Source organism: Pristiophorus japonicus, chromosome 4, assembly GCF_044704955.1.
Source record: "Pristiophorus japonicus isolate sPriJap1 chromosome 4, sPriJap1.hap1, whole genome shotgun sequence".
Taxonomy (NCBI): domain Eukaryota; kingdom Metazoa; phylum Chordata; class Chondrichthyes; family Pristiophoridae; genus Pristiophorus; species Pristiophorus japonicus.
This window is the reverse complement of record NC_091980.1, coordinates 154,363,159-154,378,014: the sequence shown is the minus strand read 5'-3', so window position 1 is coordinate 154,378,014 and position 14,856 is coordinate 154,363,159. Positions and strand designations below refer to the sequence as shown.

General features: G+C 52.7%; 1 protein-coding gene across 1 annotated transcript in view; it reads left to right on the top strand.

Moving 5' to 3' along the window:
• LOC139262239 (serine/threonine-protein kinase PAK 4-like) overlaps positions 1–14,856 on the top strand; it is a 159,599-nt gene that overhangs the window by 121,713 nt on the left and 23,030 nt on the right. The window contains exon 4 of the mRNA XM_070877383.1: positions 14,614–14,747. Within this exon, the coding sequence (XP_070733484.1) occupies positions 14,614–14,747 (134 nt within the window). The remainder of the gene's footprint in view (positions 1–14,613; positions 14,748–14,856) is intronic.

The window sequence follows — 14,856 nt, the reverse complement described above, 5'->3', positions numbered from 1 at the left end:
TTTACCTCATCCAACTACCCACCTCCTCACACACACTGTACCTCATCCAACTCCCCACCCCCTCACACACACTGTACCTCATCCAACTCCCCACCTCCTCACACACACTGTACCCCATCCAACTCCCCACCTCCTCTCACACACTGTACCTCATCCAACTCCCCACCCTCGCACACACTGTACCCCATCCAACTCCCCACCTCCTCACACACACACTGTACCCCATCCAACTCTCCACCCTCACACACACTGTACCCCATCCAACTCTCCACCCCCTCACACACACTGTACCCCATCCAACTCCCCACCCCCTCACATACACTGTACCCCATCCAACTCCCCACCCCCTCACACACACTGTACCCCATCAAACTCTCCACCCTCACACACACTGTACCTCATCCAACTCCCCACCCCCTCACACACACTGTACCTCATCCAACTCCCCACCTCCTCACACACACTGTACCCCATCCAACTCCCCACCCCCTCACACACACTGTACCCCATCCAACTCCCCACCCCCTCACACACACTGTACCCCATCCAACTCCCCACCCCCTCACACAACACTGTACCTCATCCAACTCCCCACCTCCTCACACACACACTGTACCCCTTCCAACTCCCCACCCCCTCACACACACTGTACCCCATCCAACTCCCCACCCCCTCACACACACTGTACCCCATCCAACTCCCCACCCTCACTCACACTGTACCCCATCCAACTCCCCACCCCCTCACACACACTGTACCCCATCCAACTCCGCACCCCCTCACACACACTGCACCCCATCCAACTCCCCACCCCCTCACACACACTGTTCCTCATCCAACTCCCCAACTCCTCACACACACTGTACCCCATCCAACTCCCCACCCCCTCACACACACTGTACCTCATCCAACTCCCCACCCCCGGACACACACTGCACCCCATCCAACTCCCCACCCCCTCACACACACTGTTCCTCATCCAACTCCCCAACTCCTCACACACACTGTACCCCATCCAACTCTCCACCCCCTGTCACACACTGTACTCCATCCAACTCCCCACCCTCACACACACTGTACCCCATCCCTCTCCCCACCTCCTCACACACACTGTACCTCATCCAACTCCCCAGCTCCTCACACACACTGTACCTCATCCAACTCCCCACCTCCTCACACACACTGTACCTCATCCAACTCCCCACCCCCTCACACACAGTGTACCCCATCCAACTCTCCACCCCCTGTCACACACTGTACCTCATCCAACTCCCCACCTCCTTACACACACACTGCACCCCATCCAACTGCCCACCCCCTCACACACACTGTACCCCATCCAACTCCCTACCCTCACACACACTGTCCCCCATCCAACTCCCCACCCCCTCACGCACACACTGTACCCCATCCAACTCCCCACCCCCTCACACACAGTGTACCCCATCCAACTCTCCACCCTCACACACACTGTACCCCAGCCAACTCCCCACCCCCTCACACACACTGTACCCCATCCAACTCCCCACCCCGTCACATACACTGTACCCCATCCAACTCCCCACCCTCACACATACCCTGTACACCATCCAACTCCCCACCCCCTCACACACACTGTACCCCATGCAACTCTCCACCCTCACACACACTGTACCCCATTCAACTCCCCTCCCCGTGACGCACACTGTACCCCATCCAACTCCCCACCCCCTTTCACACACTGTACCCCGTCCAAGTCCCGACCCCCTCACACATACACTGTACCCCAACAACTCCCCACCCTCTCACACACACACTGTACCCCATCCAACTCCTCAACCCCTCACGCACACTGTACCCCATCCAACTCCCCACCCCCTCACACACACTGTACCCCATCCAACTCCCCACACTCACACACACTGTACCTCATCCAACTCCCCACCCCCTCACACACACTGTACCTCTTCCAACTCCCCACCTCCTCACACAAACTGTACCCCATCCAACTCCCCACCTCCTCACACACACTGTACCCCATCCAACTCCCCACCTCCTCACACACACTGTACCTAATCCAACTCCCCACCTCCTCACACACACACTGTACCCCATCCAACTCCCCACCTCCTCACACACACTGTACCTCATCCAACTCCCCACCCTCACACACACTGTACCTCATCCAACTCCCCACCTCCTCACACACACTGTACCCCATCCAACTCCCCACCCCCTCACACACACTGTACCCCATCCAACTCCCCTCCTCCTCACACACACTGTACCCCATCCAACTCCCCACCCTGACACACACTGTACCTCATCCAACTCCCCACCCTCACACACACTGTACCCCATCCAACACCCCATCTCACCACACACACACTTTACCCCATCCAACTCCCCACCCCCTCACACACAATGTACCCCATCCAACTCCCCACCTCCTCACACACACTGTACCTCATCCAACTCTCCACCCTCACACACACGGTACCTCATCCAACTCCCCACCCTCACACACACTGTACCTCATCCAACTCCCCACCTCCTCACACACACTGTACCCCATCCAACTCCCCACCTCCTCACACACACTGCACCTCATCCAACTCCCAACCCTCACACACACTGTGCCTCATCCAAATCTCCACCTCCTCACACACACTGTACCCCATCCAACACCCCACCCTCACACACACTGTACCCCATCCAACTCCCCACCCCCTCACATACACTGTACCCCATCCAACTCCCCACCCCCTCACACCCACTGTATCCCATCCAACTCCCCACCCCCTCACACACACTGTACCCCATCGAACTCTCCACCCTCACACAACTGTACCCCATCAAACTCCCCACCCCCTCACACACACACTCTACCCCATCCAACTCCCCACCCCCTCACACACACTGTACCCCGTCTAACTCCCCACCCCCTCACACATACACTGTACCCCATCCAACTCCCCACCCCCACACACACACTGTACCCCATCCAACTCCCCACCCCCTGACACACACACTGTACCCCATCCAACTCCCCACCCCCTCACACACACTGTACCCCATCCAACTCCCCACCTCCTCTCACACACTGTACCTCATCCAACTCCCCACCCTCACACACACTGTACCCCATCCAACTCCCCACCTCCTCACACACACACTGTACCCCATCCAACTCTCCACCCTCACACACACTGTACCCCATCCAACTCTCCACCCCCTCACACACACTGTACCTCATCCAACTCCCCACCTCCTCACACACACTGTACCTCATCCAACTCTCCACCCCCTCACACACAATGTACCCCATCCAACTCCCCACCCTCACACATACACTGTACCCCATCCAACTCCCCACCCTCACACATACACTGTACCCCATCCAACTCCCCACCCCCACACACACACTGTACCCCATCCAACTCCCCACCCCCTGACACACACACTGTACCCCATCCAACTCCCCACCCCCTCACACACACTGTACCCCATCCAACTCCCCACCCCCTCACACACACTGTACCCCATCCAACTCCCCACCCCCTCACACACACTGTACTCCATCCAACTCCATTGCCACAAAAAAAATTGCAAATGTAACGGGGAATAGTGCTTTTGATACGCGTTTAAGCAAGATAAGGGTTCATAGGGTTGGGGGGTAATATATTAGGAAGGATAAATGATTGGTTAACAGACAGAAAACAGAGAGTAGGGATAAACGGGTCATTTTCAGGTTGGTTAGCTGTAACTGGTGGGGTGTCACAGGGATCAGTGCTGGGGCCCAACTATTTACAATCTATATCAATAACTTTGATGAAGGGACCGAGTGCATTTTGTCCAAGTTTGCTGATGATACAAAGCTAGGTGGGTCAGTAAGATGTGAGGAGGATGCAATGAGCCTGCAAAGGGATTATAGACAGGTTAATTGAGTGGTCAGTAAGGTGGCAGACGGAGTATAATGTGTGGAAATGTGAGGTTAGTCACTTTGGTAGGAAAAGCAGAAAAACAGAATATTTTTTTAAATGATGAGTAACTATTAACTGTTGGTGTGCAGAGGGATTTGGGGGTCCTTGTACAAGAAACACAGAAAGCTAGCATGCAGGTACAGCAAGCAATAAGGAAGGCAAATGGCATGTTGCCTTTATTGCAAGGGGGTTGGAGTATTACAGTAAGGAAGTCTTGCTACAATTGTACAGGGCCTTGGTGAGACCACACCTGGAGTACTGTGCACAGTGTTGGTCTCCTTATCTGAGGAAGGATATACTTGCTTTGGAGGCGGTACAACGAAGGTTCACTGGACTGATTCCTGGGAAGAGAGGGCTGTCTTATGATGAGCGATTGAGTGGATTGGGCCTATACACTCTGGAGTTCAAAAGAATGAGAGGTGATCTCATTGAAACAGATAAGAATCTGAGGGTGATTGACAGGGTAGATGCTGAGAGGCTGTTTTCCCCTGGCTGGGGAGTCTAGAACTAGGGGGCACAGTCTCAGGATAAGGGGACGGCCATTTAGGACTGAGATGAGGAGAAATTTCTTCACTCAGAGTGCTGTGGATCTGTGGAATTCACTGCCCCACTCGCTGCCCCAGAGGGCTGTAGATGCTGAGTCTCTGAATATATTCAAGGCTGAGACCGATAGATTTTTGCACTCCAGAGGAATTAAGGAATGCAGGAATAGGACAGGAAATTGTAGTTCAATCCGATGATCCGCCGTGATCTTCCTGAATGCGGGGTGCAGCGGGGCGGGTGGCGGGGGTGTTACCTACTCCTACTCGTCATTAATATGGTCATATGTTAGTACTTTACAGGGAGTATCTGTGAGTTAGCGGTTTGGTGAGGGGAGAATCTGAGGTTTGAGGTACACTGAGTGGGGTATCAGTAGGGGTGACAGTGAGGGGGTATCAGTAGGGGCGAGGTACAGTGAGGGGGAATCAATAGGGGTGATACAGTGAGGGGGTATCAGTAGGGGTGATACAGTGAGGGGGTATCAGTAGGGGTGATACAGTGAGGGGGTATCAGTAGGGGTGATACAGTGAGGGGGTATCAGTAGGGGTGATACAGTGAGGGGGTATCAGTAGGGGCAATACAGTGAGGGGGTATCAGTAGGGGTGATACAGTGAGGGGGTATCAGTAGGGGCGATACAGTGAGGGGGTATCAGTAGGGGCGATACAGTGAGGGGGTATCAGTAGGGGTGATACAGTGAGGGGGTATCAGTAGGGGCGATACAGTGAGGGGGTATCAGTAGGGACGAGGGTGAGGGGGTATCAGTAGGGGTGATACAGTGAGGGGGTATCAGTAGGGGTGATACAGTGAGGGGGTATCAGTAGGGGCGATACAGTGAGTGGGTATCAGTAGGGGTGATACAGTGAGGGGGTATCAGTAGGGGCGATACAGTGAGGGGGTATCAGTAGGGGTGATACAGTGAGGGGGTATCAGTAGGGGCGATACAGTGAGGGGGTATCAGTAGGGACGAGGGTGAGGGGGTATCAGTAGGGGTGATACAGTGAGGGGGAAGCAGTAGGGGCAATACAGTGAGGGGGTATCAGTAGGGGCGAGGGTGAGGGGGTATCAGTAGGGGCGATACAGTGAGGGGGTATCAGTAGGGGCGAGGGTGAGGGGTTATCAGTAGGGGTGATACAGTGAGGGGGAATCAGTAGGGGTGATACAGTGAGGGGGTATCAGTAGGGGTGATACAGTACGGGGTATCAGTAGGGGTGATACAGTGAGGGGGTATCAGTAGGGGTGATACAGTGAGGGGGTATCAGTAGGGGTGATACAGTGAGGGGGTATCAGTAGGGGTGATACAGTGAGGGGGTATCAGTAGGGGTGATACAGTGAGGGGGTATCAGTAGGGGTGATACAGTGAGGGGGTATCAGTAGGGGTGATACAGTGAGGGGGTATCAGTAGGGGTGATACAGTGAGGGGGAATCAGTAGGGGCGAGGGTGAGGGGTTATCAGTAGGGGTGATACAGTGAGGGGGTATCAGTAGGGGTGATACAGTGAGGGGGTATCAGTAGGGGTGATACAGTGAGGGGGTATCAGTAGGGGTGATACAGTGAGGGGGTATCAGTAGGGGTGATACAGTGAGGGGGTATCAGTAGGGGTGATACAGTACGGGGTATCAGTAGGGGTGATACAGTGAGGGGGTATCAGTAGGGGTGATACAGTGAGGGGGTATCAGTAGGGGTGATACAGTGAGGGGGTATCAGTAGGGGTGATACAGTGAGGGGGTATCAGTAGGGGCGATACAGTGAGGGGGTATCAGTAGGGGTGATACAGTGAGGGGGTATCAGTAGGGGTGATACAGTGAGGGGGTATCAGTAGGGGTGATACAGTGAGGGGGTATCAGTAGGGGTGATACAGTGAGGGGGTATCAGTAGGGTCGAGGGTGAGGGGGTATCAGTAGGGGTGATACAGTGAGGGGGTATCAGTAGGGGTGATACAGTGAGGGGGTATCAGTAGGGGTGATACAGTGAGGGGGTATCAGTAGGGGCGATACAGTGAGGGGGTATCAGTAGGGGTGATACAGTGAGGGGGTATCAGTAGGGGTGATACAGTGAGGGGGTATCAGTAGGGGTGATACAGTGAGGGGGTATCAGTAGGGGTGATACAGTGAGGGGGTATCAGTAGGGGCGAGGGTGAGGGGGTATCAGTAGGGGCGATACAGTGAGGGGGAATCAGTAGGGGTGATACAGTGAGGGGGTATCAGTAGGGGCGATACAGTGAGGGGGTATCAGTAGGGGTGATACAGTGAGGGGGTATCAGTAGGGGTGATACAGTGAGGGGGTATCAGTAGGGGCGATACAGTGAGGGGGTATCAGTAGGGGTGATACAGTGAGGGGGTATCAGTAGGGGTGATACAGTGAGGGGGTATCAGTAGGGGTGATACAGTGAGGGGGTATCAGTAGGGGCGAGGGTGAGGGGGTATCAGTAGGGGCGATACAGTGAGGGGCAATCAGTAGGGGCGATACAGTGAGGGGTTATCAGTAGGGGTGATACAGTGAGGGGTTATCAGTAGGGGTGATACAGTGAGGGGGAATCAGTAGGGGTGATACAGTGAGGGGGTATCAGTAGGGGTGATACAGTGAGGGGGAATCAGTAGGGGCGAGGGTGAGGGGTTATCAGTAGGGGCGATACAGTGAGGGGGAATCAGTAGGGGCGAGGTACAGTGAGGGGGTATCAGTAGGGGTGATACAGTGAAGGGGTATCAGTAGGGGTGATACAGTGAGGGGGTATCAGTAGGGGCGAGCTACAGTGAGCGGGGTATCAGTAGGGGTGATACAGTGAGGGGGTATCAGTCGAGGCGAGGGTGAGGGGGTATCAGTAGGGCGATACAGTGAGGGGGTATCAGTAGGGGCGATACAATGAGGGGGTATCAGTAGGGGCGAGGGTGAGGGGGTATCAGTAGAGACGTTACAGTGAGCGGGGTATCAGTAGGGGCGAGGGTGAGGGGATATCAGTAGGGGCGAGGTACAGTGAGGGGGGTATCAGTAGGGGCGAGGGTGAGGGGGTATCAGTAGAGACGTTACAGTTAGGGGGTATCAGTAGGGGCGAGGTACAGTGAGGGGGTATCAGTACTGCTGCAACTGTATAGGGTATTGGTGAGGCCGCACCTGGAGTACTGCGTGCAGTTTTGGTCACCTTACTTAAGGAAGGATATACTGGCTTTGGAGGGGGTACAGAGACGATTCACTAGGCTGATTCCGGAGATGAGGGGGTTACCTTATGATGATAGATTGAGTAGACTGGGTCTTTACTCGTTGGAGTTCAGAAGGATGAGGGGTGATCTTATAGAAACATTTAAAATAATGAAAGGGATAGACAAGATAGAGGCAGAGAGGTTGTTTCCACTGGTCGGGGAGACTAGAACTAGGGGGCACAGCCTCAAAATACGGGGGAGCCAATTTAAAACCGAGTTGAGAAGGAATTTCTTCTCCCAGAGGGTTGTGAATCTGTGGAATTCTCTGCCCAAGGAAGCAGTTGAGGCTAGCTCATTGAATGTATTCAAATCACAGATAGATAGATTTTTGACCAATAAGGGAATTAAGGGTTATGGGGAGCGGGCGGGTAAGTGGAGCTGAGTCCACAGCCAGATCAGTCATGATCTTGTTGAATGGCGGAGCCGGCTCGAGGGGCTAGATGGCCTACTCCTGTTCCTAATTCTTATGTTCTTATGTTCTTATGAGTGTGAGGGGGAATCAGTAGGGACGATACAGTGAGCGGGGTATCAGTAGGGGTGAGGTACAGTGAGGGGGTATCAGTAGCGGTGAGGATAACGGGGTATCAGTAGATGCGAGGGTGAGGGGTATCAGTAGGGGCGAGGGTGAGCGGGGTATCAGTCGGGGCGAGGGTGAGGGTGAAGGTGAATCAGTAGGGGTGAGGATAAGGGGGTATCAGTAGGGGCGAGGGTGAGGGGGTATCAGTAGGGGCGAGGGGGTATCAGTAAGGACGAGGGCGAAGGGATGCCAGTAGGGGTGAGGGTAAGGGGGTATCCGTAGGGGCAAGGGTGAGGGGGTATCAGTAGGGGTGAACTTAACTGGGGTATCAGTAGGGGTAAGGGTGAGGGGCGGTGTGAGCTTCGAGGAGGATGCTAAGAGGCTGCATGGTTGACTTGGACAGGTTAGGTGAGTGGGCAAATGCATGGCAGATGCAGTATAATGTGGATAAATGTGAGGTTATCGACTTTGGTGGCAAAAACACAAAGGCAAAATATTATCTGAATGGCGGCAGATTAGGAAAAGGGGAGGTGCAACGAGACCTGGGTGTCATGGTTCATCAGTCATTGAAAGTGGATATGCAGGTACAGCAGGCGGTGAAGAAGGCTATTTTAAATACAGGAAATATTTATGTATTATGGCCTTCATAGCTAGGGGATTTGAGTATAGGAGCAGGTAGGTCTTACTGCAATTGTACAGGGCCTTGGTGAGGCCTCACCTGGAATATTGTGTTCAGTTTTGGTCTCCTAATCTGAGGAAGGACATTCTTGCTATTGAGGGAGTGCAGCGAAGGTTCACCAGACTGATTCCAGGGATGGCAGGACTGACATATGAGGAGAGACTGGATCAACTGGGCCTTTATTCACTGGAGTTTAGAAGGATGAGAGGGGATCTCATAGAAACGTATAAGATTCTGACAGGACTGGACAGGTTAGATGCACGCAGAATGTTCCCAATGTTGGGGAAGTCCAGAACCAGGGGTCACAGTCTAAGGATAAGGGGTAGGCCATTTAGGACTGAGATGAGGAGAAATTTCTTCACGCAGAGAGTTGTTAACCTGTGGAATTCCCTGCCGCAGAGAGTTGTTGATGCCAGTTCATTGGATATATTCAAGAGGGAGTTAGATATGGCCCTTACGGCTAAAGGGATCAAGGGGTATGGAGAGAAAGCAGGACAGGGGTACTGAGGGAATGATCAGCCATGATCTTATTGAATGGCGGTGCAGGCTCGAAGGGCCGAATGGCCTACTCCTGCACCTATTTTCTATGTTTCTATGTTTCTATCAGTAGGGGTGAGGGTGAGGGGGTATCAGAAGGGGCAAGGGTGAGGGGGTATCAGTCGGGGCGAAAGTGAGGGGGTATTAGTAGGGGCGAGAGTGAGGGGGGGTATCAGTAGGGGTGAGGGTGAGGGGGGTATCAAAAGAACATAAGAACATAAGAATTAGGAACAAGAGTAGGCCATCTAGCCCCTCGAGCCTGCTCCGCCATTCAACAAGATCATGGCTGATCTGGCAGTGGACTCAGCTCCACTTACCCGCCCGCTCCCCATAACCCTTAATTCCCTTATTGGTTAAAAATATATCTATCTGTGATTTGAATACATTCAATGAGCTAGCCTCAACTGCTTCCTTGGGCAGAGAATTCCACAGATTCACAACCCTCTGGGAGAAGAAATTCCTTCTCAGCTCGGTTTTAAATTGGCTCCCCCGTATTTTGAGACTGTGCCCCCTAGTTCTAGTCTCCCCGACCAGTGGAAACAACCACTCTGCCTCTATCTTGTCTATCCCTTTCATTATTTTGAATGTTTCTATAAGATCACCCCTCATCCTTCTGAACTCCAACGAGTAAAGACCCAGTCTACTCAATCTATCATCATAAGTTAACCCTCTCATCTCCGGAATCAGCCTAGTGAATCGTCTCTGTACCCCCTCCAAAGCCAGTATATCCTTCCTTAAGTAAGTGATCAAAACTGCACGCAGTACTCCAGGTGCGGCCTCACCAATACCCTGTACAGTTGCAGAAGGACCTCCCTGCTTTTGTACTCCATCCCTCTCGCAATGAAGGCCAACATTCCATTCGCCTTCCTGATTACCTGCTGCACCTGCAAACTAACTTTTTGGGATTCATGCACAAGGACCCCCAGGTCCCTCTGCACCGCAGCATGTTGTAATTTCTCCCCATTCAAATAATATTCCCTTTTACTGTTTTTTTTCCCAAGGTGGATGACCTCACATTTTCCGACATTGTATTCCATCTGCCAAACCTTAGCCCATTCGCTTAACCTATCTAAATCTCTTTGCAGCCTCTCTGTGTCCTCTACACAACCCGCTTTCCACTAATCTTTGTGTCATCTGCAAATTTTGTTACACTACACTCTGTCCCCTCTTCCAGGTCATTATGTATATTGTAAACAGTTGTGGTCCCAGCACCGATCCCTGTGGCACACCACTAACCACCGATTTCCAACCCGAAAAGGACCCATTTATCTCGACTCTCTGCTTTCTGTTAGCCAGCCAATTCTCGATCCATGCTAATACATTTCCTCTGACTCCGCGTATCTTTATCTTCTGCAGTAACCTTTTGTGTGGCACCTTATCGAATGCCTTTTGGAAATCTAAATACACCACATCCATCGGTACACCTCTATCCACCATGCTCGTTATATCCTCAAAGAATTGCAGTAAATTAGTTAAACATGATTTCCCCTTCATGAATCCATGTTGCGTCTGCTTGATTGCACTATTCCTATCTAGATGTCCCACTATTTCTTCCTTAATGATAGCTTCTAGCATTTTCCCCACTACAGATGTTAAACTAACTGGCCTATAGTTACCTGCCTTTTGTCTGCCCCCTTTTTTAAACAGAAGCATTACATTAGCTGCTTTCCAATCCGCTGGTACCTCCCCAGAGTCCAGAGAATTTTGGTAGATTATAACGAATGCATCTGCTATAACTTCTGACATCTCTTTTAATACCCTGGGATGCATTTCATCAGGACCAGGGGACTTGTCTACCTTGAGTCCCATTAGCCTGTCCAGCACTACCCCCCTAGTGATAGTGATTATCTCAAGGTCCTCCCTTCCCACATTCCCGTGACCAGCAATTTTTGGCATGGTTTTTGTGTCTTCCACTGTGAAGACCGGAGCAAAATAATTGTTTAAGGTCTCAGTCATTTCCACATTTCCCATTATTAAATCCCCCTTTTCATCTTCTAAGGGACCAACATTTACTTTAGTCACTCTTTTCCGTTTTATATATCGGTAAAAGCTTTTACTATCTGTTTTTATGTTTTGCAAAAGTTTACTTTTGTAATCTATCTTTCCTTTCTTTATTGCTTTCTTAGTCATTCTTTACTGTCGTTTAAAATGTTCCCAATCTTCTAGTTTCCCTCTAACCTTGGCCACCTTATACGCATTGGTTTTTAATTTGATACTCTCCTTTATTTCCTTGGTTATCCACGGCTGGTTATCCCTTCTCTTACTGCCCTTCTTTTTCACTGGAATATATTTTTGTTGAGCACTATGAAAGAGCTCCCTTAAAGTCCTCCACGGTTCCTCAATTGTGCCACTGTTTAGTCTGTGTTTCCAGTCTACTTTAGCCAACTCTGCCCTCATCCCACTGTAGTCCCCTTTGTTTAAGCATAGTACGCTTGTTTGAGACACTACTTCCTCACCCTCAATCTGTATTACAAATTCAACCATACTGTGATCACTCATTCCGAGAGGATCTTTTACTAGGAGATCATTTATTATTCCTGTCTCATTACACAGGACCAGATCTAAGATAGCTTGCTCCCTTGTAGGTTCTGTAACATACTGTTCTAAGAAACAATCCCGTATGCATTCTATGAATTCCTCCTCCAGGCTACCCCGTGCGATTTGATTTGACCAATCGATATGTAGGTTAAAATCCCCCATGATTACTGCCGTTCCTTTTTCACATGCCTCCATTATTCCCTTGATTATTGTCCGCCCCACCGTGAAGTTATTATTTGGGGGCCTATAAACTACGCCCACCAGTGACTTTTTCCCCTTACTATCTCTAATCTCCACCAACAATGATTCAACATTTTGTTCATTAGAGCCAATATCGTCTCTCACAACTGCCCTGATATCATCCTTTATTAACAGAGCTACCCCACCTCCTTTCCCTTCTTGTCTATCTTTCCGAATTGTCAGATACCCCTGTATGTTTAATTCCCAGTCTTGGCCACCCTGCAACCACGTTTCTGTAATGGCCATCAAATCATACCATTTGTAATGATTTGTGCCGTCAACTCATTTACTTTATTTCGAATGCTGCGTGCGTTTAGGTAGAGTGTTTTAATACTAGTTTTTAAACCATGATTTTTAGTTTTGACCCCTCCTGCAGCCTCTTTATATTCATACATATTGTCCCTTCCTATCACCTTGTGTTTACATTTACCCCAGTGCTACTCTGCTCTGTTGCCTCCTGCCTTTTGCATTCTTTCTTAGGGTCCTGTTCAGTAGGGGTGATGGTGAGGGGGTATCATTAGGGACGAGGTACAGCGAGTGGATATCAGTAGGAGTGAGGTACAGTGAGGGGGTATCAGTAGCAGCGAGGGTGAGGGGGTATCAAGTGGCGAGGGTGAGGGGGTGTCAGTAGGGGAAGGGTGAGGGGGTATCAGTAAATGCGAGGGCGAGGGGGTACCAGTAAGGGCAAGGGTGAGGGGGTATCAGTAGGGGCAAGGTACAGTGAACGGGGTATCAGTAGGGGTGAGGGTGAGGGGGTATCAGTAGGGGCGAGGCTGAGGGGGTATCAGTAGGGGTGAGGCTGAGGGGGTATCAGTAGGGGCGAGGGTGAATGGGCTATCAGTAGGGGCGAGGCTGAGGGGGTATCAGTAGGGGTGAGGATGGGGTCTATCAGTAGGGGCAAGGGTGAGGGTGAGAGGGGTATCAGTAGGGGCGAGGGTGAGGAGGGTATCAGTAGGGGTGAGGGTGAGGGGGTATCAGTAGAGGTGAGGGTGAGGGTGTATCAGTAGGGGCGAGGGTGAGGGTTAGAGGGGCATCAGTAGGGGCGAGGATGAAGGGGTATCAGTAGGGGCGAGGGTGAGGGGGTATCAGTCGGGGCGAGGGTGAGGGGGTAGCAGTAGGGGCGAGGGTGAGGGGGTATCAGTCGGGGCGAGGGTGAGGGGGTATCAGTCGGGGCGAGGGTGAGGGGGTAGCAATAGGGGCGAGGGTGAGGGGGTATCAGTCGGGGCGAGGATGAGGGGGTATCAGTCGGGGCATGGGTGAGGGGGTATCAGTCGGGGCGAGGGTGAGGGGGTATCAGTAGGGGCGAGGGTGAGGGGGTAGCAGTAGGGGTGAGGGTAAGGGGGTATCAGTCGGGGCGATGGTAAGGGGGTAGCAGTAGGGGTGAGGGTGAGGGGGTATCAGTAGGGGCGAGGGTGAGGGGGTATCAGTAGGGACGAGGGTGAGGGGGTATCAGTAGGGGTGAGGGTGAGGGGGTATCATTAGGGACAAGGGTGAGGGGGTATCAGTAGGGGCGAGGGTGAGGGGGTATCAGTAGGGGCGAGGGTGAGGGGGTATCAGTAGGGGTGAGGGTAAGGGGGTATCAATAGGGACGAGGGTGAAGGGGTATCAATAGGGACGAGGGTGAGGGGGTATCAGTAGGGGCGAGGGTGAGGGGATATCAGTCGGGGCATGGGTGAGGGGGTATCAGTAGGGGCGAGGGTGAGGGGGTATCAGTAGGGGTGAGGGTAAGGGGGTATCAATAGGGACGAGGGTGAGGGGGTATCAATAGGGACGAGGGTGAGGGGGTATCAGTAGGGGCGAGGGTGAGGGGGTATCAGTAGGGGCGAGGGTGAGGGGGTATCAGTAGGGGTGAGGGTAAGGGGGTATCAGTAGAGGCGAGGGTGAGGGGTTATCAGTAGGGGTGAGGATGAGGGGGTATCAGTAGGGGCGAGGGTGAGGGGGTATCAGTCGGGGCGAGGGTGAGAGGGTATCAGTAGGGGCGAGGATGAGGGGGTATCAGTAGGGGCGAGGGTGAGGGGGTATCAGTAGGGGCGAGGGTGAGGGGGTATCAATAGGGGCGAGGGTGAGGGGGTAGCAATAGGGGCGAGGGTGAGGGGGTAGCAGTAGGGGCGAAGGTGAGGGGGTAGCAATAGGGGCGAGGGTGAGGGGGTAGCAGTAGGGGCGAGGGTGAGGGGTTAGCAATAGGGGCGAGGGTGAGGGGGGTATCAGTCGGGGCGAGGGTGAGGGGGTAGCAGTTAGGGCGAGGGTGAGGGGGGTATCAGTCGGGGCGAGGGTGAGGGGGTATCAGTCGGGGCGAGGGTGAGGGGGTATCAGTCGGGGCGAGGGTGAGGGGGTAGCAGTAGGGGCGAGGTACAGTGGAGTTGGAGCCCATCACTGAGACAGCTCTGTGTTGATTGATTCCGCAGGTTGTGATAATGAGAGACTATCACCACGATAACGTGGTGGAGATGTATAGCTGCCACCTGGTGGATGACGAGCTGTGGGTGGTGATGGAGCTCCTCCAGGGCGGTGCGCTTACCGACATCATCTCCCAGACCAGGTACTCTCTCAACATCCTCTCCACCGACCACACTGTGTGTGTATCCCCATCGCGGGACCAGACTGTGTGTCCATCCCCATCGCGGGACCAGACTGTGTGTATATCCCCA